The sequence below is a fragment of the Protopterus annectens genome, chromosome 4.part0 (genome assembly GCF_019279795.1).
Source record: "Protopterus annectens isolate FY-2018-M chromosome 4.part0, PAN1.0, whole genome shotgun sequence".
In the NCBI taxonomy this organism is placed as follows: Eukaryota; Metazoa; Chordata; order Ceratodontiformes; family Protopteridae; genus Protopterus; species Protopterus annectens.
In genome coordinates this window covers 1,482,254,677-1,482,279,783 of record NC_056733.1, presented here as the reverse complement: position 1 = coordinate 1,482,279,783, position 25,107 = coordinate 1,482,254,677, and the positions used below count along the sequence as shown (strand labels likewise).

General features: G+C 45.3%; 1 protein-coding gene across 2 annotated transcripts in view; it reads left to right on the top strand.

Moving 5' to 3' along the window:
- GRK6 (G protein-coupled receptor kinase 6) overlaps positions 1 to 25,107 on the top strand; it is a 1,979,509-nt gene that overhangs the window by 1,269,653 nt on the left and 684,749 nt on the right. For both annotated transcript variants that reach the window (XM_044069323.1, XM_044069324.1), the window contains exon 7: positions 18,007 to 18,070. In XM_044069323.1, the coding sequence (XP_043925258.1) occupies positions 18,007 to 18,070 (64 nt within the window). The remainder of the gene's footprint in view (positions 1 to 18,006; positions 18,071 to 25,107) is intronic.

Here is a 25,107-nt window from a genome sequence, read left to right as displayed (position 1 = left end):
AATGATTGGTAGTTGATTTTTACGTGCCGAGTTACCAGCCCTGACACACAACCTTCAACGAAGGTACGCCCATTCACGCATGTCTCCACGCAGAAGACGCTCTAGCTGAGAATCGAACAGGACAGCGTCTTACTGTGAGGCGACAACACTATACTATTTCACTGAAAATACAATCTGTGCCTAATTCAATTCTCAACTAAAATATTATCTAATTAATCAGTCTAAATGCAGTTTTCACAGTACAGGCACATCTCCTAAAATGCTAAACTTTCTTCACCACCTGTTTCCTGTCATGCTCCACTAGGCTTTTTCATATATTTGCATCTACATTAAGGACTTTGCATTTGTAAATGTGAATATAGTTCTTCTTTCTGTATGCATACTATACTATTGGTATTCCTTTCTTAGGATTGTCTTTTGAAACAACTGTGTATGCAGTTTCACACATTGCGCTGACATGCATTTATCCTCACATTAGTCTTCTGCTGCCTTTTGGCTCTGCATTGTACAAGTCATCTATGCATAGTTTGAGTTTGAATGTACTATCGTTCTGTGCCTTGTTTGCCTGTGCTGAACGTAAAATATCTTCCCGATACTGCTTTGTATGTATATCCCAGAATATGCCTGCATTTAGTCAATTTGTAATCAGTTCTCTACCACAGTAACCAAAAAGTAATTAATAAAAATTAGTTTAACGATTGTTTTATTCAATTCATGAGCTTAGTAATGTGAATTAGCAGGGCTGGCCTTCTCTGCATTATAACCCTTGCCTTTTTTACTGCATTTTAAGTTGCTTGGCCATCTAATTTTATAGAACTCCTTAAGACTGATTCTGAATGTCCAAGGGCAGCATGTTGCCGTATATGCAGATGAATTTCTTTGTTAGAGGATGGCCATTAGGAATGCTATCCTGAGTAATCTCATACTGTGACTGAAAGCTTTTTGATGCACAGTGTAACTGGATCAGCACATTTGTTTCCATTCTTCATTTGCTGCTTTTTCTGATATACATGCAGAAGTTTTGAGCGCTCCCTTCTGAAAATAAGACCTGCTGCCTTATGCACATGTTGTGGTTTCCCTGGTCTCTGCCACAGAAATCACACCTAGCTACTTTGCCCTTGAGTGCATACTGCCTTCCTTATCCCCTGGGAGAAATAACTGAACCATGTCCCTTAACTTCTCCCCATCTATGCCTGGCTTCATCAGTGCTGGGTGCTGCTAACTGAACTGCAGTCACCTTGGTCACAGTCAGTGCTAGCATCATTGGCCCCTTGGAGCCAGGCATTAAGCAAGCTTTTTTTGATAATGTGTGCTACTGACTTTATTCATTTGCCTAGTCATTAAGTCCTTTGTATGCAGTTTCTCTTCCCTTATGTGTCTTATATGCCAAGAGTCTAAGGTGTTCATTTTATCATTTTCAGTCTGGCAATGAAGTTTGGGAACTAATTAACAAAGTTTTCTTTGGGAGGGACTGTAAAATTAGAGAAGTCGCTCTGCAGATATTTAATAAAGCAGCTTCATATGTTTTCCTTCAGAACTTGTTGCTAAATGTTGCCCTGACTGCAACTGTAGTGAAAGCATAAACTCTTTTCATCTAGCTGTGGCACCTCTGTTATTTTCTCTTGCTGCTTAGTGTAAAACTGTTCTACTGAATTTCACATTTGTTGTAGAAGGGTGAACCACAACTCTTAACTGCTGTGGTTGTAGGTGTAGCCCTGTAATTTTTGCTCCTATACTTACTGATTTTCTGCATAAAGTTAGATCTGTTTGATACATACATCATTAATGACTGAGATAAGCCTGTGAAAGATTCCTTCTCACCATCTATATATTTGGTGCATTATGTGAAAATACCATTTGAAAAATAAAAAAGCAAAATTTTCACCCTATGTATCTGATGAAAGGTATCACTTGGCTTTTGATTCCTTTTGCTGGTTTAAAAAAATCCTTGCATCAGAGCTTAGTATATACAACACTCCTTATCACTAGCTGTATGTTGTGTATTATTTGAAGATTTGTGTAGAAAAATATGAACATGCTTCTCTTTTTGACCCTCTAGATCAGTTGAAAGTTAGTAATTTTGGCTTTTAAATCTTTTTTTTTCTGGTGAAAAGGAGATAAACACATTGCAGCTACAAATTCATAGTTTCTTTTTTTACTTCCCATTTTTCTGCACCATAAGATCACCCAGTAGTATTGAAGGATGGAGTCCAGTATATACTTCAAGAGAGGACTGCAGAACATTTTTTCCAACTTAGGTTTAGCTGGTTCTTGCCAGTCTGGGAAAGTTCCAAAGCCTTGAAACCACTAAGCTGTTATGCACATCCCTATTTATCTTTTAGGATGCTGGATTATTATTACTCTTAGTTTTCCATGTCATTGAAAATATCATATCTGAAGTAGTTTACTCCATTTGATCTTCAACCTGTGGGTACCAGATCCATATCAGATCCGAGCCTGCAACTTCACAAGCATCTGCTCCAAGCTCCTCCCCCTACCCATAACACACCACCACTACCTTCCATCCCTCAGATGTCGTTTGCCATGGCTTTGCACTGTTATCCCTGAGCTCCAGGTCGTGAGTAGAGTCTTTGAAGTTTTCTGGTTCTCGTTTTGATAGTTCCAATGTGTCTGTTGGTAAAGTAGGTCTTCTCCCTTCCTCCCCCTTGCTGGTGCGTCGAGTTGTAGATAGTTTTCTAGTTCTAGGTGGTTGTGCTGTAGCTGTTATAGTCCCCCCCCCCCCAGCTTTCAATGTGCTTGTGCTTCTGAGTGTGTGGTGGGTAGTGCGTATCTTTTGTATTTTGATTTGGTTGTGATTATGGCTGATCAGACAAAACAAGTTTTTAAAAGATGCACAGAGTGTGGCCACAAACTGTCGCCTGCCAACGGCCATACTCTGTGTGTTCTTTGCTTGGGTGTTGCCCATCCCTCCACCGACTGCAGTATTTGCGTGTGTTTTAACCCACGAGCCTTTAAAGACCATAGGGCTAAACTTCTCCCTTCTACAGAGGTGGCTACCTCCAGTTCTGCTTCGGTCACATCTGTGACTGCCTCTCCTTCGGCTCCTGCCCTCGCTTCCTCTCCCTCCCAGGCTGGGACTCATCCTTCTGCTGCTAGGCCTGTGGAAAGATAGCATAGAAAGGCTAGAGAGAAGGAGAGAGAGCACAAGATTGACAAGAGGAAGTGGTCTGCAGACAGTTCGGCTCCGTCCGGGCCTCCCTTTAAACTTCAGACTAGGCACCGACCTGACTCCTGTGGACTCCGATCTCCTAGGTTTTCACCGGAACCTAGGCCATTTTCTAGGGCTTCGGTTCTCTGACCCGCCAGGTTGGAGTCGTAGCTTTGTCGCGGTCTACACACAGAATTTTAGAAGCTGACATGGATAAAATGATGCAGAGATTTATTTGCACACAAATTCAGATGGGAGTCTTGCTGGCCCCCTCTCCCTCTGGAAGGGGGAGCTAGCTTCCCTTCTTTACACCTATATCTCCTTCTCTGATCTGACCCCCAGTTTCGGAGTACATGGATCTGAGAGTTTCCCTAATCAGGGGGTCAGCGCTGACGGTACCTGTTTTTTGACGCCGGCAGCTACCTGGAGCACTTCATATCTGTCTAGCTTGGATCTAAGTGGCTCTCGGAGCCATAGTCTGGGTGTCGGATCTGAGGGGGTGGAGTTTTTTTCCATTGGTGCCGACCTTGTCGGGTTATGGCCACCTCCTCAGTGCTCCATCCACTTAGGGCTTGGGTCCAATCCCCGTGTCAGATCCGGGGAGAGCGGCTCCCTTACTAGTGTCCCAGAAAGCTCGCTCTCCTTTGGCATTCATCATGGAAAGGGTCCTGTCCAATGGGACGAGGCCCCTGACTATATCTTCGGACTGTGCCCCAACACCCTCTGCTTTTGGTACTCCTGTCGCTTTAGCTCAGGGACAGCCTGTGCTTGAGGAACCTCAGGTGGTTTCCCTTGAGGAACAACAGGTGGTTTGCGAGCCCCCCCAGAGAGGTTCCTCGCAAGCATACATGCAAGAGGAGGCACTTGGACTCCTCTCCGGAGTACCTCACTGAGGACACTGATTTGGATGAAGGGGAAGGTTCCCCCAGATCACCTCCCGAGGATGTCTCCTTCGGAGACATCATGGAAATATTGCACCAGTGGGGAGGTTGGTCCACCCCAAAACCTTCCTTCAATGAATTGGTGTTCCTGGAGCCCTTTGGCACGGGCCCACCTACTTCCTCGGTGTCCCCCCCCCTGGGATCCATTAGTGGACTTGGTCACCTTGTGGGCTTGGAAGGAACCGGACACCGTGGAACCAATCCCAAAGCGCCCAGATAAAATCTTAAGCCCCCCCCTGCAGACAGACCTGCTTGGAATAAAGGGTCCCCGGTAGACGCTATGGTGGTAGCAGCTGCCACCAAGAGGGAACTAGCCCAGGATAGTTCTTCAGTCCATCCTCCTGACCGTGAGTCTAGGATGATGGATCATCTAGGGAAGTGGGTGTATGCGTCAACAACCTTTTCTATAAGGGCGCTCAAGTATCTGGCCCACATTACTCGACTACAGCATGACCTGGTTAAGGAACTGGCTGAGTTACCCCCACAGTCCATGTCACAGGACAGGCGTATGTTCTCCGCGAGGATGGCTACCTTGACAGCAGTTTCTAATACATCCATGCTACTCCTCTCGCATGGTACTGAAGGAGTGGCTAGTGCAGCTGGGTCCGGCATTTCCAAGAGGCATCATGCCCGGCAGAGGTTGTGTCAATTCACAGAACCCTTCAAGGCATCTTTTGCGAATGCCCCTTATGACGGTTCTTCCCTCTTTGGAAAGACCATCTGTGATATCTTGGTCCAGAGTGAGAAAGTCGGGAAGACACTGCCATTGAAATCTGCTTCTCGAACTCTCAATGATCCTTTTCCTGGAATCGGCGAGGGCAAAAGATGTGGTTCCAGTAGTCTCAGTATCCTTGGGACACTCAGGGCCCTTCTTCCCCTAGAGACAGATGGGGACAGGACAGATTCTGGCCCAGAGCCAGAGGGGGTTCAAGGAATGTTGGTTCTTGAGAACCATTCTCAGACAGGTCCGCTCAACAGCCCTGAGAGGTTGCCCGACTGCTCTACTCTGGGGGCAGTCCGCGGTCACCTGCCGTTGCACCTGATGGCATGGGAGTCCATGTCATCAGTCAGTTGGGTGCTTCAGATAATATCCAGAGGCTATTCAGTCCCATTTGTGGTTCCCCCCACCCCTTCCAAACATCTCCCTGATGTCCCACCCACGCAGAGAGAGGCAGCAGCACTAGAGGTTTCCAAGCTGCTAAAGAAACGAGCCATCGAACCCATCCCCCCAGATCACTCTGGACCAGGCATCTACTCCAGGTTATTTTTGGTGCCAAAAAAATGGGGGACTTAAGGCCCATTCTGGAACTCTCTGCTCTGAACCTGTCAGTTGCCAAAGAGAAGTTCCGGATGGTCACCTTACAGTCCATCCTGCTGTACCTGCAAGAGAGTGACTGGATGTGCTCGTTCGACCTCCAGGACGCTTGCTATCACATAAAGATGAACAGAAGCTCCAGGAGGTTTCTCCACTTCCATCTAGGGGACCAATCATCATCAGTTTCAAGCCTTACCCTTTGGTCTACCACAGCCCCCAGGGTGATGTCAGTGGTAGTGGCTCACCTGAGGCTTCAGGGAATTCAGGTCTACCCTTACCTGGACAATTGGCTCCTTACTGCTCCCACCAAGCGTCTACTTTGCCAGACCAGAGACTATTTCCTATGCCTTGCACACCATCTAGGAATTACAGTCAACAGAGACAAATCTCTTCTGAACCCTGTGCAGGTTATAGAATACATAGGAGCACGGATAGACACATTACAGACAAATGTCTTCCTGACCTTGGAGAGAATTCGAAGCTTACGGATGCATGTCACTTTCATTTATCAATCTCATCTCCCTTCAGCAGTGTTGGTTTTAAGGGCTCTAGACTCTATGGCAACTAACAAGTGCAACTAACTCTGGGCAAAACTGCAATCCAAATTATAGCTTGCTATTCAACCAAACACCCTAATAATGGGTGACTTCAACTACCCCACCATTAACTGGGAAAACTACTCGTGTTCCAACTCCCTAGCTCAACGCTTTCTGGAAATTCATAAACTCCAATGCCCTGGATCAACTTATCCACACCCCCACCAGGGGCAACAATGTCCTACACCTAGTCATTACCAATATGAGTGACCGGTGTTCCACACCTGGTCAACTCCTTGTTGGTCCGATCCGACCATAAGCTAATCACCCTTGATATCCACATCCCGACCCACCCCCCATTAAGGAAACCATGGTAAAATATTTCTCCAAAGCCAACTTCATGCTTCTTAAGACAGAAGTGGTGAACTTCATGACACCCATGCAGATGGACAATACAGTTACAACTGCTGAATCCTACACAGATGCATGCTATAAGCACTTACATGAGTGCATAGATCGTGCTATCCCAAACAGAACCAAGATGCTATCCTCCAAAAAAAAGAATGCCAATCTGGTGGTCCCCTGCCATAAACAAACTGTACAACAGAAGGAAGAAACTGTTGCAAAAGAGAATAAAATCCCATGAGTGGAGGAGCTCTCCAATCAGTCTCACTAAGAAGCTGAGATCCCTTATAAGATCCTCCAAAGCTAGCTACGAAAACAAAATTGCCACTTATTCTAAGGACAACCACAAAGCATTCTATAGCTATGTCAAGAATCTCGATGACAACACCCAACTGATATTGCCAACATCCTGGCAGATAGGTTCAGTGCCAACCTTACCCCCCCCCAAAGGCCCATATCTATACAGGAAGAATGCAGAGTCCCTGTAATCACAACTACGCAGGTAAAAGTTGCACTCTCTAAAGCCAAAAACAAAGCATCCATGGGACCAGACAACATCACAGGCTGCGTTTTACACGAACTTCAGAGCGAACTGGCTCCCCCACTTAAGCACCATGTTCAATAATAGCCTCGCATCAGGTTTTTTACCCACTGAATGGCGCAGAGCAACCATTATCCCACTCCACAAAGGGGAACCACCACTGATCCCGGGAACTATCGACCTATTAGCCTGACGAGCCTGGTCTGTAAGGCCATGGAACGTATCATCATGGAACTCATAAACAAAGACATTGGTAACCTCCAAACTCTGGATCTCACCCAGTTCGGGTTTGTGAAAGGCAGATCATGCTGCCTGAACCTCATCAACTTCTTTGAGGCAGTCAGCAAAGCCGTAGATGAGGGTAAGATGGTTCACATAGCCCTATCTTGACCTCGCCAAGGCTATTGACACCATTCCCCATTCTGGAATTATAGTTAAACTCACTAAACTAGGTATAAATCCCTACGTCACAAGATGGGTTGCCAACTGGCTCACTGACAGAACCCACACTGTAAAAGTTGCAGACTCCAAATTTGACCTCAAAACAGTGACAAGTGGAGTACCACAAGGTTCCGTCCTGGGACCTCTCCTGTTTGGTATCCACTTCTCTGAAGTGCAGGCTAACACAGAAGGCCTCTGGCTAACAAAGTTCACAGAACTACTGCAAACTAGGAGCCATAGTCAAGTCCCCAAATGATATGGACATCCTACAGAAGGGCCTCGCTGAGACATATGCCTGGTGTCAGAGCCATGGCCTCAAGCTCAGTGCCAAAAAGTGCAGTGTCATCCCCTTTGGTAAAAACTCTGTACCCATGAACTACCACATAGGCAGCAATCTACTTAACACCGAATGTGTGATAAGAGACCTTGGGACCCAGGTGGACAGAAGTCTCTCCTTTGATAATCACATCACCACAGTAGTCAGGAAATCCTTCTACGTGGCACACCTCATCATAAAAGGGTTCTTATCCAGGAAAAAGAGTCATTGTTCCCCTCTACTCGACACTCATTAGACCCATTATAGAGTACTACGCTAGTTTTGGAATGTACCTCAAAAGACATCTGCAGCTGCTGGAAAGGCCACAGAAGTACCTCACAAAGAGGATTACTGGCCTCAAACAAATACCCTACACTGACCGCCTCAAAAACTCCAGCTTTACTCAGTAGCATATCGCCTACTCACAGGTGACTCTGCCTAACATATAAAGCTATGTCAAACCCAGAGCTGTTGGACATGCTACACCTAAAGAAATCCCACGCTCTAAGGACCTAAACCTTGTCACCACAATAAACAGGACATGCTGGAGGGATAGATTCCTATCCTAGAGATTTCCCATACTCTGGAACAGGCTACACATCTATGTCAAGCAAAGTTCTTCATTACCACTCTTCAAGAAAAATCTTGATGAGTAGATGGGAAGTAGGAAATACACCCCAGGGATCACTTCTGTGTCTCTGCTTGACAGTGGCACAGGAAAATAACTTTCTTGGGTGGCGTAAGCCAGGGAACCTTGTTGGCTAGGCTTATGTACGCCCTTGGGCCGATAGCCTATTACCTACCTATGAACCTATGAACGTTCAAACTCCTACCGTGTGCTCAGTTACACATGCAAGTACTTCAATGGACTCTAGCAGTGCAATGGTCTATGTTGGATCTTCCGTTGTCATACCCGATACACATAAGCAAAGCCTGCAGGTCATCCGTTCTCTGGTGGATGCATTCTTTGGAAATCTTGGAAGGAAGGCCTTTTGTCACATCCCCTGCCCAAGCCACAGTGATCACGGACGCCTCCCAGCTAGGCTGGGGGGGGGGGGGGCAATGCTCAGGAAGGACAGTTCAAAGCATGTGATCCCCGGTCGAGACCAGTTTGCTTGTAAACGCTCTGGAAATGAGTGTGGTCCTTTAGAGTTTCAGGCCCTTCATGCCTTTTTACCTCTGGGAACCATTGTGATTCATTTAGACAACATGTCGGTGGTCTGGCATATCAACAAACAGAGGCACCAGCTCTTATCCCCTTTGTTGCGAGGCTATGAGAGTTTGGGAATGAGTGATCTCCACTAGTCATTTTCTGGTAGCACCACACATTCCGGGACGGTCCAACATTCTGGCGGACAAACTAAGCCGGACTATTTTGACACCTTACGAGTGGTCTCTGAATCCTTCAGTAGCGGAGCAGATCTTTCTAGAGTGGGGTTGGCCTTGCTGCGATCTCTTCGCATCTCCTTCCAACGTGAAGTGCTCAAGTTCTTCACTCTAAATCCTCCACCAGGGGAATCCCCCAGAGATCCTCTAATCCATGCTTGGCCTCCTGGTCTTCTTTATGCTTAACCCTCCTGTACCCCTTATTCCAAATTTCCTCCAGAAGGCTCGTCGACTGGGGAGCAAAGTGATCCTCATTGCCCCGTTTTGGCTTCTCCAGGTATGGTTTCCCTTCCTCTGGTCTCATTTTCTAGCTCCTCCTTGGATCTTGAATCCCTTTCTGGATCTCATCTCTCACCCTTCAAGGTTCCCTCATTCGAATCTGGACAGTCTGAAGCTCACAGATTGGCTGCTCCAGTTCCCTTAATTGCTAAGACTCACAGGTTGTCTTCTTCGGTCAGGACTATTCTGGTGGCAGCTCATAAGTCATCCACCACGATTTATCATAGCAAATGGAAGCGTTTTTCCATTTGGGCCTCTCAAAGGAATTTAGATCCTTTCACAGCTCCCATTCCAGCAATCCTTGATTTTTTGGCAAACATTTTTTCAATAGAGGGCTAGTTCGTCTACAGTGAAGGTTCAACTGGCCGCCATTTCTCATTTTCACGTTGTGAGAACTCTGCTTCTTTGGCCTCTTCCAGATTGTGCAAAGCCTTTATCAAAGGTACCTTCTTCTTACGTCTTCTGGTCAAAGACCTTATTCCCTCGTGGGACCTTACTATGGTACTTCAAGCACTGGTTGCCCCTCCCTTTGAACCTGCAGCAACTGTAGATCTTAAGTTTCTGTCTTGGAAGACAGGCTTCCTAGTGGCTATCACCACGGCTAGGAGGGTCTCAGAACTTCAAGCATTGCCTGTCAAGGTTCTGTACATGGTTTTCCATAAGGACAGGGTTTCTCTTTGCACCAATCCCGCCTTTGTTCCAAAAGTGGCATCTGAGGTCAATATCAAACAGACTCAATTTACCTGTTTTCTTTCTAAATTTCACAAACAAGCTGCATTTGTTATATGTTCATAGCTACGTTTCTGTTTGCACAGGACCAAATCTTTTTGTAAATCTGACCAGTTATTTGTGTCCTTTTCTAAACTCGATGTTCTTCATTCCACATTGCTGCAGTCCTAACCATTGGGGTAGTCCGCTGTCCAGTCGGCCCGAATACCAAAGTATATGGCTGACGTCGGTCAAGGCGCATTAGACTGACGTCAGGACGTCAGGGTACTAATGCGCATGACCGACGTCATATCCTCAGTCTTTTTTGCCGCATGGTCCGATGCAGAAGCAGTTTTGCGAGTGCAGGTTGGCGTTCTGAAATATTTCCGAAGTCGGAGTTTCAGACCGAATCAAAGTTGGCTAAGTACCCCGTTGGGGAACATTTTGGTTTTTTCTTGCCTCAGTATTTAACCGGATGTCAGAAAAAGTGAATAACTGTATTTCTTGTGGGAAGCAGATACCTCATAGGGATTACCATACTTTGTGTATACCTTGTTTAGGGCCTGAGCACGGCGTTGTTGGATGCCGCTCTTGTGCTAGATTTAACAAACGCACTATTAAGAGGAGGTTAGACTGTGCCAGGTTAGTGTTTGGGAAGCGTTGTAATTACAAAATGCCGTCGGATGCTCCGGCCGCTTCGTCAAAAGCGCAAGGACAAAACGGCAAAGCCTAGGGTGATGAACCGGCAGTCCCGGACGTCGGTTCTTTAGAAGGCTCAGTGGAGCCAGAGGTTTTGCCAGGAGTTTCTTTGGAGTCTCAGGCAGAGACTTTACTGTTACAGGCTGTGCCCTCTCAAGAGGTAGGCCAGGCTGAGGGGGCTTCTCAGGTTACTGTTCTTTCCTCTCTTCCCAAGGTAGTTAGAGCCTCTCCTTCTGTTTCCAAAACTTCTTTGAGAGGTAGGCCAAGTTCAGCTTCAGTGGGGGCTTCTCCTAGCACTTCAGGTTCTGTGCCTAAGAAACATATGCTTAAAATGGCAGAAGATTTAATTACTATGATTAGAGGCTCTATGCCCCCTCCTGATAAGAGGCCTAGGGTGGAGCCTGAGTTTGAGAGTTTTGAACAGTGTTCAGAGGCTTCTGAGTCTTCTGCGGAAGAATTGCAGGAGTATCCTCCTTATTCTGATTCTGATTCTGATGTGGATGATTCCACTCCTACAGCTTCTCCTCCTGAGGATTTCTCATTTTCAGAGACTCTGCATTCCATGAGGGAGCACTTTAAATGGGAAGGCCAAGATTACTCTGATTCCAGGAAAAGGCTTAGGGAATTCTTATTTTTACCCCAGCATAGGCCCTTAGCTATACCTCCTGTGTTGAATGTGGTGGAAGATGTTTTTGCGGAGGCTTCCCTGAACCCTGATTCTTTGCCTCCTGCCCCTGTTAAACCTGATAGGTACTATAGGGTGCCTGAAGCTCATAAGTATCTGTTTAAGAGTCCTAGGGCAGACCGGAAACTGTTTCTCAGGGGCCTAAGGGTGTTAAGGCCTCTGTTGTTAAAAATCCTGTTCCCACTGATAAAGAGGCAAGGGCTTTGGATAGGTGGGGAAAGAAAGTGTATACTTCTTCCACTTTAGCCATGAGGCGTTGAATTGTCAGTTTCACATGCTAAAATATCAAAATTATCTCCTTTCACAATTGAAATCTAAGGTGGATGCTTTGGCGGAAGGTATAGAGTGTAAAGAGTTGCTGGATTTAGTTCATGTGTCTGAACAAGTGGGTAAGCATTCTTTGCAATGTGGTTTTGATGCTGTGCAGGCCTCCTCGAGGGTGGCTGCCACTAGTTCTGTTCTTCGCAGGCATGCCTGGTTGAGGGATCAGAATTTAGCAGAGCATGTTAAGACTAGGATTTTGGATGCTCCTTTACAGTCTGATGTGTTATTTGGTTCGCCTGTGGAAGCAGTTTTAAAGAAAATGGAGGACAAAGCTAAGTCTATGCAAACTGTTAAAGATTTTTTGCAGGTGCAGCCACCGAAGTTTAGTAGAAATTGGCCTACTAAGGGATGGACATATCCTGCTTATGATTCCCAGTCTAGGGGTAGGTCTAGGCGTGGTAGAGGCAGAGCTCAAGGTTCTTTTAGGCCTAGAACAGGGGGTTCACCTGCTCAGACTTCTGGTGAGGGCAGGGGTCAGTCCTTTCGTAAACAGACCCAATGACCTGCCTTTTCAGCTGCCAGTAGATTCTCGTCTGGCAGCTCCTTTGGGAGGAAGACTGTCTCTTTTCAAAGAAAATTGGGATTTAATCACTCAAGACAGATGGGTGTTGGATATCATTCACCACGGTTACAGGTTTTATTTCCATACATTGCCCCCTTTCAAAGGCATGCCAGACGTTCCCCCTCCACAAAGGAAAGAGGCTCACAAGCAAATTTCTATGTTACTCCAAATAGGGGCCATTCAGCCAGTCCCTGTACCAGAAAGGGGCCTAGGATTTTATTCTCGCCTGTTCCTAGTACCAATGAAGGGGAACACGTGGAGACCAATTTTGGATTTATCTATCCTCAACACTTATCTGGACATTCCCAAGTTCAAGATGTTGACGTTACAACAGCTTTTACCTCTACTGGGCAAAGATCATTGGATGGTAACTTTAGATCTCAAGGAAGCTTACCTTCATGTGCCTATAAGACTAAGTTGCAGGAAGTATCTGCGTTTTCGAGCTGGAAATTCTCATTATCAGTTCTCTGCATTGCCCTTTGGCTTATCTACTGCCAGAGTATTCACAAAGGTTCTGGCTCAGTGATAGCTTACTTCAGGTTAAAAGGAATTCAAATCTATCCTTACTTGGGCGACTGCCTGATTCTGGCTCAAGAAAAGGAAGACCTTCTACGGCATCTGGAATATGTCATAGCAGTGCTAAGATGCCTAGGCTATTCTCTGAGCGAAATAAAGTCCAGTCTAGAACCCTCTCAAGACATGTGCTTTCTGGGTGTGAGACTGAATACAGCAGCCCAGATGGCCTTTTAACCCCGGACAAACAACAGAATCTTTCCAGTTACTTCCATCAACTATCTCTTCAGTCCGGGCTGACTGCAAGGACAGTCCTTCAAGCCTTAGGGTTCATGGCATCTTGTATTCTGGTGCTTCCCAATGCCAAACTGCATATGAGGAAGCTACAATGGTATCTCACAAATGTATGGACGCAGCACTGCCAGGATTTGGACACTGTCATTCAAATAATACCTTGCATTCAAAAGGAATTTTTGTGGTGGGCTCAGGAATGTCACCTAAACAAGGGACTCTCTGTGACCCGGCCAGAGGCGAGTCAGATTCTAACGACAGATGCCTCAGACATTGCTTGGGGAGCTCATCTAAATGGAAAGTGGATACAAGACAAGTGGCCTGCCAGACTACAGCATCTACATATCAACATGAAGGAGATGTTAGCAGTCCAGTTTGCATTAATGGCTTTCAAGGAGTTACTTCTTCCAGGGCAGGTGTTGATTCTAACAGACAGCACAACTGTCATGTGGTACATCAACAAACAAGGGGGAACACATTCTTACCCATTGTGCAGGCAAGCAATGATTTTATGGGAGACTGCGCTCAGCTTGCAACTAACTAACTCTTCAGGCAAGGTTTCTGCCGGGAGCACAGAACTCCTTAGCAGATGTGTTAAGCAGACAAATCATGGATCCCCACGAGTGGAAACTGGATCTTCATGTATTTCAAAAGTTGACAGTGTCCTGGGGAACTCCAGACATAGATCTGTTCGCTTCTCCACTAAACCACCAGCTGCCAAAGTTTTGCACAAAGAGGTTTCATCACACAGCTTGGAAAGTGGATGCTCTTTCTTTCAGTTGGAAAAATCTTCATGTGTATGCGTTTCCACCTCTGCCTCTTCTTCCAAAGGTGCTTCTAAAGGTCAGACAAGACAAGCCAAGGATGATTTTAATAGCTCCAGATTGGCCTCGGCAGCACTGGTACCCATTATTGAGGAGTCTGGTAAAGAAGCCTCCATGGCCTTTACCTTTGATTCCGCACCTGTTGTCCCAGAGAGATGGTCACCTGCTCAATGTCAAGCTTCACTCTCTTCATCTAACAGCCTGGCATATTCTGTTTTGAAAGACAGCAGGTCTCAACTTCCTCAACAAGTTTTAAATGTGATTATGGAAGCCAGGAGACCTAGTACAAGGAAAGTGTATGCAGAAAAATGGAAGAGATTTTTATTTTGGAGTGCAGCAAACAATTTGGAGATTTCTGAGCCGAATTTGAGTGTGGCTCTTCAATATCTTACTGAGTTACTGGACAAAGGTTTGTCTTTCTCTTCCATTAAGATTCATGCTGCAGCAATTTCAGCTCACTATGATTGTGACCCACCATTGTTTTCGCATCCTTTGTTCAAGCAGTTTCTTAGAGGGGCAAAGAATATAAGACCCCCACGTAGAGCTCCTACTCCTGCTTGGGATCTCAATTTTGTGTTGGAAAAACTTACTCTACAATCTTTTGAGCCTGCGGCTACTGCTGACTTGAAATACTTGTCATGGAAGACTGCTTTCTTGTTGGCTATTACTTCTGCAAGAAGGGTGTCTGAGTTGCAGGCCCTTATGGCAGTAGAGCCTTTTTTGATTTTCCATAAGGATAGGGTATCATTACGTACTAATCCTTCCTTTATGCCTAAGGTGGTTTCTAGTGTGGCTTTAAACCAAACTATTCATTTGCCTACTTTCTATGCAGATCCCCAAAATAAGGGGAAAAGATTTTGCACACTTTAGATGTACATAGGCAGTTGCGTTATTATTTAAGCAGGACTAAGGATTTCAGGCAGTCTCAGCAATTGTTTGTTTCTTTTGCTTTGAGTTCTCAGGGCAAGCCTGTGTCTAAGCAAACTATTTCTAAGTGGATTGGGTTTTGCATTTCATTTTGTTACTCCCATCATGGCAAGGAGATTCCAGCTGGGATTAGGCCTCATTCCACTAGGGCTACTGCCACTTCAACAGCATTTCTAAGGGGGTGGCAACTAAGGATATTTTGGAGGCAGCTACTTGGAGTTCAGTGCATACTTTCTCTAAGCATTACCACCTTCCTCTCTACTCTAAATCTAGGGCTGGTTTTGCCACAGCTATTTTGCAAGGCATGTTGACAGCTCCTGCTTCCTTATGATTTGCCAGCCTCCCTTACCTCTGCTTTGGGATTCTACCCAATGGTTAGGACTGCAGCAATGTGGAATGAAGAACATAGTACAGTTTTGTACCTACCATAAATGTAGATGTTCGAGGATCCACATTGCTGCAGTCCAATTTACCCTCCCTCCTTCCCTCTGTCTTTAGGGGTGGTGGTGTGGGTTAGGCTATATTCTTGTGCATTTGTATATATTGTATATATGTTTGGTGCAGGGTTTTTGTTGGTGTTTTGGTTTGGGCCTCGTCTTTTTAGGGTCTTCTGACATCTGGGGCAAGAAAAGACTGAGGATATGACGTCGGTCATGCGCATTAGTACCCTGACGTCCTGGCGTCAGTCTAATGCGCCTTGACCGACGTCAGCCATATACTTTGGTATTCGGGCCGACTGGACAGCGGACTACCCCAATGGTTAGGACTGCAGCAATGTGGATCCTCGAACATCTACATTTATGGTAGGTACAAAACTGTACTTTTTGGGTAATCCTATTTCCAAGGTGACCATTGCTAGGTGGATTTCTCAATGCATCCTTCACATCTACAAGAATAAAGGTTTGTCTCCTCCAGGTCAAATTAGAGCTTATTCGACAAGGTCCATGGTGACTTCTGTGGCCTTTTGGGCTAGAGTATCCTTAGACGACATTTGTTCTGTGGCTACTTGGTCCTCATCTCATACTTTTATTTCTCACTATAAATTGGATTTGACTTCTTCAAGGAGAGCGTCCTTTGGTACTGCGGTGCTCCAGAATATCCTTCCATGAGGGGCCACCCAGGTGTTAAGTAGCTGGGGACTCTGTCACACAGGTTGAAGATCAAATAAAGTGAACTACTTCAGATAAAGTGTTTATGCACTCACCATTACGTTCCATCTGAGTAGTTCTACTTCATTTGTCTTCAACCATCCCTCACTCCTTCTTCCTGGCCTTACCATATGGGCATGTTTCATAGGTGGCACATTGTGTGTGGTAAAGTAGTTTGGATTGGGTTGTTTAGTGTATGGTACAGCAAACTCGATCTGAGGGAGGGAGGGTAGTAGTGGTGTATTATGGGTAGGGGGAGGAAACTTCTGAAGTTGCCGGCTCGGATCCGGTACCCACAGGTTGAAGACAAATAAAGTAGAACTACTCTGATGCAACGTTATAGTGAGTACATAACTTCTTTTTTGGTTGCAGTCTTATCCTGGAATTTAGGCCACAAGTTTTTTTACATGTTTGTAGACAGTAGTGACTCTGTGGTCGAAGGTGCTTGTATTATAGAATTGCTGAAAGTACAGGTCAAGCTGCAGTCTACAGTTACAAAATATTGTGTTTCCTGTTTCCTAGGGATTGTAGCAGATCTGTTTAGATCTGGCCTTCTAAGTCCATTGTGGCTGCTCTGGATTTGGCCTTGATAAATCTTGCTTCTGGTTAGCAAAATCTGTTTCTGAAGGGTCTTTGTATTTCACATGGATCAGGATTATTTTTCCTTTGACTTTTGAGGTTTCTGATAATGGTCACAGACAAGATACTGTGAACCACTGGCTCATTGGCATAGAAGGATAAAATCTTAATTACATCTAAGACAAGCCATGCTAAAGTAGCATCCTTGGCATTGGAAGAACCAACCAGTGGAGGAGGATGTGATTAGCAGGTTGATGCTAACTTGCCTATTCTGGGGGGTGGGTGGTGGTCTAGTTTGCTTTCTTACTGTTGCTGTAAGAGAAGAATTGTAGCATGCAATATAAGGGCCCAGGGATATGCATTTGGCTCTGGCAAGCTATGTTCAAGCAAGTAACCTTCCAAGGGGGTTGCATCTGCAGAAGTGCATTAAGCCGGTTAACAGAAAACCTCAGTGGCTGCTTGGACCACAGTCTGTCAAGACCAGTTTTTACCCTAAATAATACAAATGGTTGTTTGAACCATGAGAGTGCTGATCATTGGGAACTGGCAAAGATTAAGAATACAAAAAATGTACTGTAAGCCACACACTATTTGACACTTCAGCAAACACTTATCTCTAGTGTAACCTGGATTTGCTGTTTTTGGTCTTATCTGCTTTTTTCCCTTTACTTTGGTGACAAGGTATAATTCTGGAAACTGCAGGTGCTGGGTATCTTGGTTAAATATTATAAAGTTTCTTTTCATCTTTTTTTTGCATTTTGGGGAGGGTAGTTGCGATAATGGTGTTAATTTGATTTTAATCCATGAAAGTTCATGTCATCATAAGATAAATAATTGCATATTTTTGTATAGACTATTTTGTATGAATCTATCTTTTCTCCCATAGCTTGTACCACAGAAGCAAATAATGGATTGAAAATAATGTTGTTCGCACAGATCTCTGTTGTCCAGCATATTGCAAAACTGAAGCTACCAATAGAAGATGAAATTTGTAGAGATTTTAGGAATATGGCTTGAGCGGGTCTGTATCAGATGCACGAAAAGACTTTAGCGCGAACGCTCACAAGTGAAAATGCCAGGAATCGAAACTGTGATTGTGGGGTCATGTTACAGTGAGGAGTGGGATATTTGCTCTTTCCTTACTGTAGCTTTCCTTACTGTAGTGCGACCTCGGAGTTGGAATGGATAGTTAGCGGGGTGGGGTGGGGTGGATGGCACAGCCCCCCACAATAGCAAGTTTGATTACCGGCATTTTCGCTCATGTGAGCGTTCGCAGTAAAGTCTTTTCGGTTTTATAATATAGACCCAGATTAAACTGAGTAGCTACCTGTCAAAATAAAAATACTGAAAATAAAAAATACTAAAATGCCGAAGCATTTACATTTACTAATTGTCTTGTGTTCCTTTCTTTTTGCAGGCAATCTGTAACAAAAAACACATTTCGGCAATATCGAGTTTTGGGAAAAGGTGGCTTTGGGGAGGTAAGGCTGATACTTAAGGAATGTAAACAATTTTTGTACATACCTCTGGGACTGAAAACATTTTGTGGAGCATTGTGGGTACTTAAATGTTTCTGAAATTATCTGTATGCAATAATATTCTGTCTTATACTTGGTCTATGGATCTAAACCACTTCTGCAGCATCAACAGAATGGTTTGACTAGACAGGTATATCTTGCAGTGGATACTGTTACTGTGGAACAGACTCACTACCCACATTAAACGTAGCTTATCCTTATCCATAATCAAGCACAATATGGATCTGTGGATGGGAAGCAGAACATTTACCCCAAGACTGACCCCCTGTACTACTAAATGCTTTATTCCATACATGTGTTCCCTCAAATTATCTATGGTATGATATCAGTTATTCTCACTAGGGATAATACGTAATTATCGAGCATAGGATAAGTAAGGCCAGTGTAACAACAAATGGGATAGGTTAATTCATACACCAAAATTGGAATTGGCTGAGCTTAAAATGGTTTGCAAGGGCAGCTTGCATGATTTACTTTATGACTGGCCCTGTTTCACAGTTTGACTACAGAAGATATGAACCTCTTGAAGGATCCATCTGCAGGTAATTTTTATTTTTTTTTTTTAATGTCAGCAGCTAATTTGAGAGCATGCTAGCCAGTGTCGAAAAGTTCCACCAGCAGCTATGTACTGGTTAACCCACAGTGGTTTATGCCCTGTCCAGCACTTAATAACAAACCAAAGCCATGAAATAGGCATATGTGGGAGTAGTGGAGTCAGTGACTTGAATGGGGCTTGTACACAAAAAATTTCAGCTAGAAAAATCAAGTGGGAAGGCTGAATGAGTTAGTGATCTATTTGATGCTGGTGACATTGTGAGAGAGGTAATAAGCAGGAACTCTCCTATTTAGTCATCTTTCTAAGCCAGATATTATGGTTCATATAGAGACTAAAGCCTTGTTGGACATTTTTATGGTAATATTAGCCCCCCCCCCCCCCCCCACACACACACACACTACTGATTATGACTTATATGGTCTTGCCAATGCTGGACTTAATGAAGAAGAAGAAAGTGTCTTCCTCTTCCTCCAGCCTCATCATAACAAGATTAGGACATCTGAGTCAGAAATATCCCTCTGAGGACAAGAATTCTTGAATGCCATCATCAAGGAGCAAAGAGCTGACATCTGTCCTGGAACTAGTTTGTTTGTAAGACCTGGATTCAAAAGCTATAGCTACTCTTCTCCAAGGAAATTTGAGGAGGAGTAGATGTAGGTTTGGTTTTCTGTTTCTTTTTACAGGAAAGACATGGCCAACCATGTTACAATGAGTCACCCACCTCTGAATGAGGCAAATTGCTAGCCTGCTGTGATAGCAAAGGCTGTTTCCTCAACTTTGTCTTTTTGTGGCTAGAAGAAGAACTGCCCTTGGGACCAACAATCTAATCTGTTCCATGGTCAAGCCGAAAATGGTTCCTCTGTCCACTGGGGAAGACAAGCAGCAAATGCCAGTAAAACTACTAGTACACAGAAGTTACTTGTTGACAGAAAAGCACAGTAAAAAAACTATTTCAAAGTGGCAGCTACACAACAGAAAGACAAACACAGTTTCTCCACAGAAAATATGTTACCAGTTAGTTTACACTACTTTAAAACTGACAAAAAAGTGCTCCATTTAAAAATGTTACAGTCTCAGGACAGTCCATTAAAAAAACACCCCTAGCTTTAAAATAACTTTCCTGAAGAGGAAAGTAATAAAATATCAGTAAATATAAGAAAATGGAAGTTTTTCCCCCAAAGGGAACTTATCTGCCCAGCAAAGGAAAGCATTATAGGTTCATAGGTAAGTAGTAGACTAGTAGCCCTTCTGGGCCATTGTAAGCCTAACCAATTTCCCTTTTTGTGCTTGAAATAACCTATCCAGTTTGGTTATAGATTGGCATTACCTACCCCATAGTCAATAATTATATGTTACCCCTAATACAAATAACTGGGATCATACCATAGATAATTTGAGGGGGCCCATGCTTGAGATGAAGCATTTAGAAGCTCCATCTGTCCATCAGTACTACAGAGGTCAGTCCTTGGTTACATTTTCTGATCTGATGCTATCCGTGTCATTATTCCTGACAGATGGGTCTAGGATCTGACCTCAGATCTGAGCTGGCAACTTCTCAGATAGATCCAGAGCTCAAGCTTTTCTCGTTCCTGTAATCCCTTGCTACCTTCTGACCTGGATAAGATGATGAGGGGTTTCCTCAAATCCCAAATCGAATTGGGCTTGCTGCTGTCCCCAGCCCATGTCGCTAGGGTACCCTCCCATCCACAGGTCTCCACTCTCCTCTTCCAGTCCAGTAGGTTTTGGAATGTCAGGTTAGGAAATTCATAGTAAGAGGCTGTTGGTGTCGTGTATCCCCCCTTCTCTACACCATCAGGGTCCCTGGCTGGCTCTGTTCCACAGCCTTCAGACCAGAGTGGGCCTTGTCTCTAAGGGGTCGGTGTGAGTTCCCTGGGGGTGGGTTCATGTCTAAACATTTCAGACCACTCCCTTCCCTTAAGGGCTTTAGCGCTGGACAGCTCAGGGCCAATATTGTCCTAGGGCTTTGGTACTGCATCGAGGTCCCTTCTCCCTTTCCAGGTAGCCCCGACCGCTGGGGATGGGGGGGGCTTCTTCCAGTCCGTCAGCCTTCCAGTCAGTAGAGAGGACCATCTCCAGTTTGGAAGTTACCTCTCCTTCTGTAGGTCCTTCCCAGCTTTTCTCGGGATTGGGTGCTGAGGCCTTATCATCCATCCAGGGTCAGCCCTCCTGCGAGCTCCTTCAGATGGGCACTGCCCAACTTGGGGTACCCATCTCTTCTGAGTCCTCCCCTGAGCCCACTGCGGAGGAGCCCCCTTGGAAGAGAATGTATAAGAGGAGGCACTTGGACTCCTTCACTGAGTCCTTCACCAAAGAAACAGATTCTGAGGAGGGAGACGGGCCCCCAAACTTCCAGCTGAGGAGGTTTCCCTCGGGGACATCCTGGAAGTTCTCAAGCAGAGAGGTGGATGTTCTTCCCCATTCATGTCCTTGGAGGAGTCTGTGTTTCTGAAGGCATTTGGGGTGGGCCCATCTTCTCTCTGGGTTCCCCCCCCCTGCTGATAAGCTTGTGGACCTTATCACCAGCGGAGGTTGGAAGGAGTCGGACATGGTGGAACCTGTGCCCAAGAAAGCAGATAAGTTCCTCAGTCCTCCTAAGGATAGGCCTTTTTGAAGTAAAGGATTCCCCCTGTCAGTGCCATTGTAGTGGCTGCTGCTACCAAGAAGTAGCTAGCTGAGCAAAGCTCTTTGGTCCATCCCCTGAGCAGGGAGTCCTGGACGATTGACCATTTTGGACAGCATGTATTTGCCTCAGCTACTTTTGGTCTGAGACAAAGTTATTATTTGGCCCACTTTACCCAGCTTCAGAAAGATTTGGTTTTGGAGCGTACTACTTCCCTGTCAGGGTTGTTGCCTCCAGAGAGCCTCAAGCTAGTCTCTCCAAGGCTGCCAACTCTCACTTCCTTAGCCAATGTCTCAATTAAGCTGATCTCCAGTACTCCAGAGGACAGCACTCAAGTGGTAGGCACTGGCATCACTGTCAGGCTGCATGCCTGGTTTTGCCTTTGTGGGTTTGCGGAACCCTTTAAGGCATCCTTCACTAACCCACTGTTTGACAGTTCCACCTTGTTTGGACCTTAACCCGCAGTGAGTAGGAAGGCAAGACTCTTTCCACAGTGGGGATCAAGTTTTCTACTTCCCAGAAGTCCTTTTTTAAGACCCAGAGGGGAAGTAAGAAGCTTTGGTTCCAGAGGACTCTGTCTTCCTTTTAGGATGCTTCTTAGGAATCCTTTTCCACAGGCCGGTGCAGGAGATTCAATGGTAGATGCCACCCTAGAGGCAGAGGGGGTCCACAAAACCAGGGCTCCCAAGAACCTTTCTCGGAGAAGCCCTTCCAGCGCTCCTGATGCACTGCCCAACTGTCTTGCCCTAGAGGCAGTCGGGAGTCATCTTTCCCTTCACTCACTAGCTTGGACAAGTCTCATCTCTGATCAGTGGGTGCTAAAAAGTATTTCTAGGGGTTACTCCAGTTCCTTCTACCAACCCCCTCCAACTCAGAGATTTCTCCCAGGTGTACCACCCCGCCAAAGGGACGAGGTGCAAGACCTCCTTCAAAAGAGTCATTCAAGAGGTCCCGACAGGACAACGAGGGTGCAGAACTTACTCTTGTCTCTTTTTGGTGCCAGAAAAGACAAAGGACCTGAGTCTGATTCTGGACCTCAGGGAGCTAAATCTTTCTGTCAAGAAGTCCAAGTTCCGGGTGGTCACTGTAAAGTCCATTCTGCCTGTCTTGCTCAAGGATTATTGGATGTTCTTAGTGAATCTCAAGGATGCATACTATCATATAAAGATCGGCAGACACTCTCTCAGGAGACACTTATGCTTTCGGTTAGGGGCCAGTCATTATCAATTTGGAGCCCTGACCTTTGGCCTCATCACAGCCCCCTGGGTGTTTGCCAAATGCATGGCAGTGGTGGCAGCTCACCTATGGCTGCAAGGTTTTCAGGTTTTTCCATACTTGGATGATTGGCTTCTCACAGCTCCATGAGACATCAACTAACACTTGGTATCACAGTGAACCTGGTCAAGTCAAATCTAGTTCTGAGCCAAAACTTGGAATTCTTTGGAGTCCTGATGGACACAGTATCAGAGACTGCAGCACTGCCTATCCACAGGGTCCATCTAATTCAGGATCAAGTTTCTCTTTTGTTGAATCTAGCATTTCCGCCTATTAATTGATTCTTAAAATGCTAGGCTCTATGGCGGCTGCTATGTAGTTGGTGCCTCTAGCCAGGTATCATATGCGAGTTCTGAAATGGACCATGGCAGTCCAGTGGTCCATTCTGTCTCAGCCCATGTCTACAACAATAAAGTTGACACAGGTATGCAGCAATCATCTTGTTTGGTGGCTTCAATCTCAGGAACTTTTTCTAGGCAGGCCATTTTGTCTCCCCACCCACCCAAGGCCACAGTGACCACGGACGCCTCCTTGTTGGGGTGGGGGTGGGGGCATTTTCAGGGCAGGACATTCAAGGCACATGGTCCCCTATAGAGACCAAATTGCACATAAATGTCCTGGAGATGAGACCAGTCCTTCTAACATTGCAAGCCTTTCATGAATGCCTCCCTCTGGGGACTATAGCAATTCAGATGGACAACATGGCAGTTGTCTGGTACATCAACAAGCAAGGAGGATCATGTTCTTATCCTCTGTGTAGAGAAGCCATGAGAGTGTGGGAATGGGCGATGTCTTACAGGCACTTTCTTCTTGCAACTCCTATACCTGGGAGTTCCAACATGCAGGCCGACAAACTCAGCAGGTCCATTTTGAGTCATCACAAGTGGTCCCTGAATCCGTCAGTGGCAAGCCAAATCTTTGACCATTGGGATCAACCTTGCTGTGACCTTTTTTTTTCCCCAGTCAACCACAAATGCAGCAATTACTTTGCCCTGATTCCCCCATCAGGAGAATCACCCAGGGATGTTCTTGTTCACGATTGCCCCTTGGATCTCCTCTATGCTTAACCTCCTATTCCCCTAATACCCAAATTCTTATAGAAAGTTCATTGCCTGAAAAGCTCTCTCATCCTCAGTGCTCCTTTCTGGCCTTGTCAGGCGTGGTTGTCCTTCCTGAAGTCTTATCTGCAGTATCCACCTTGGATACTAGATCCCATTCTGGATCTCATCTCCCATCCCTGGGGGCTTCCACTTCCCATTCTCCAGACACTTCATCTAACTGCATGGTTTCTCCACTTCCAGTAATCCTTTCGCAGTCCAGGCTTCCTTCCCCAGTGAGGAGCATTATTTTAGCTTCTCAAAAGGCATCTGCAAAGAAGTTATATTCCAGTAAATGGAAAAGGTTTTCCATTTGGGCCATACAATGGAATCTAGATCCATTTTCAGCCCCATATTCCTGATAGTTTGCTCTTCTTATCTTCCCTTTTTCATGATGGGGTGAGTTTTTCTACCATTAAGTTCCATTTGGCTGCCATCTCTAATTTCCATATCAACCATGAGCTTACCTTTTCTTCCAGATTGTGCAAAGCCTTTCTGAAAGGAGTTTTTCTTCTTAGACCTCCTATTAAGGATCCATCACAGTCATGGGATTTGACTTTGGTGCTGCAGTCCCTGATGCAAAAACCTTTTGAACCTGCTAGTTCTTGTGATCTTAAATTCCTTTAAGGAAGCCAGCCTTTTTAGTAGCCATTACTTCTGCCAAGAAGTTCTTGGAACTTTAGGCTGTGTGAATTATGCCCCCGTTCATGATTTTTCATAAGGACAGGGTGCCTCTTAGACCAAATCCTTCCTTTCTCCCCAAAGTGGTCTCTGAAGCTAATCTCAATCAGTCAATTCAACTACTGGTGTTTTTCCCTAATTACTATAGTAAAGGAGAATATATCTTGCATAGTTTAGATGTCCACTGGTAATTGCATTTTCATTTAAAAAGGACTGAAGAGTTTAGAAAGTTGGACCAACTCTTTGTGGCTTTCTCCCAGAACAGAAAGGGCCTGACAATTTCCAGCATGACTATTTCCAGGTGGATTGTTGGCTGTATTTCCTTCATTTATGCTAGTCGGCATTCAGAATTATCCAGATCAGTTAAGGCCACCTCTGCTCGGTCTGTTGTTACATCATCTGCCTTTATGGCTAGACTTTCCCTTGATAGGATTTGTGCTGCTGTGATTTGGTCTAATCCACATACTTTTATTTTGCACTACAAATTGGACTTGGTGTCTAGGAACAGGGCTTCCTTTCACTCCTCTATGCAACAACATATCCTTCCTTGTGGTCACCCAGGGTACATAGTAGCTGGGACTCTGACCCATCTGTGAGGAACAATGACACGGATAGCATCAGATAAAGAGTTATGTACTTGCCATAACTTGGCATCTGTGCTATCCATTGTCATTATTCATCACATTCCCACCCTCCTTCCCCCTTCCTTCTGGGGGGGGGGGGGTCTGGT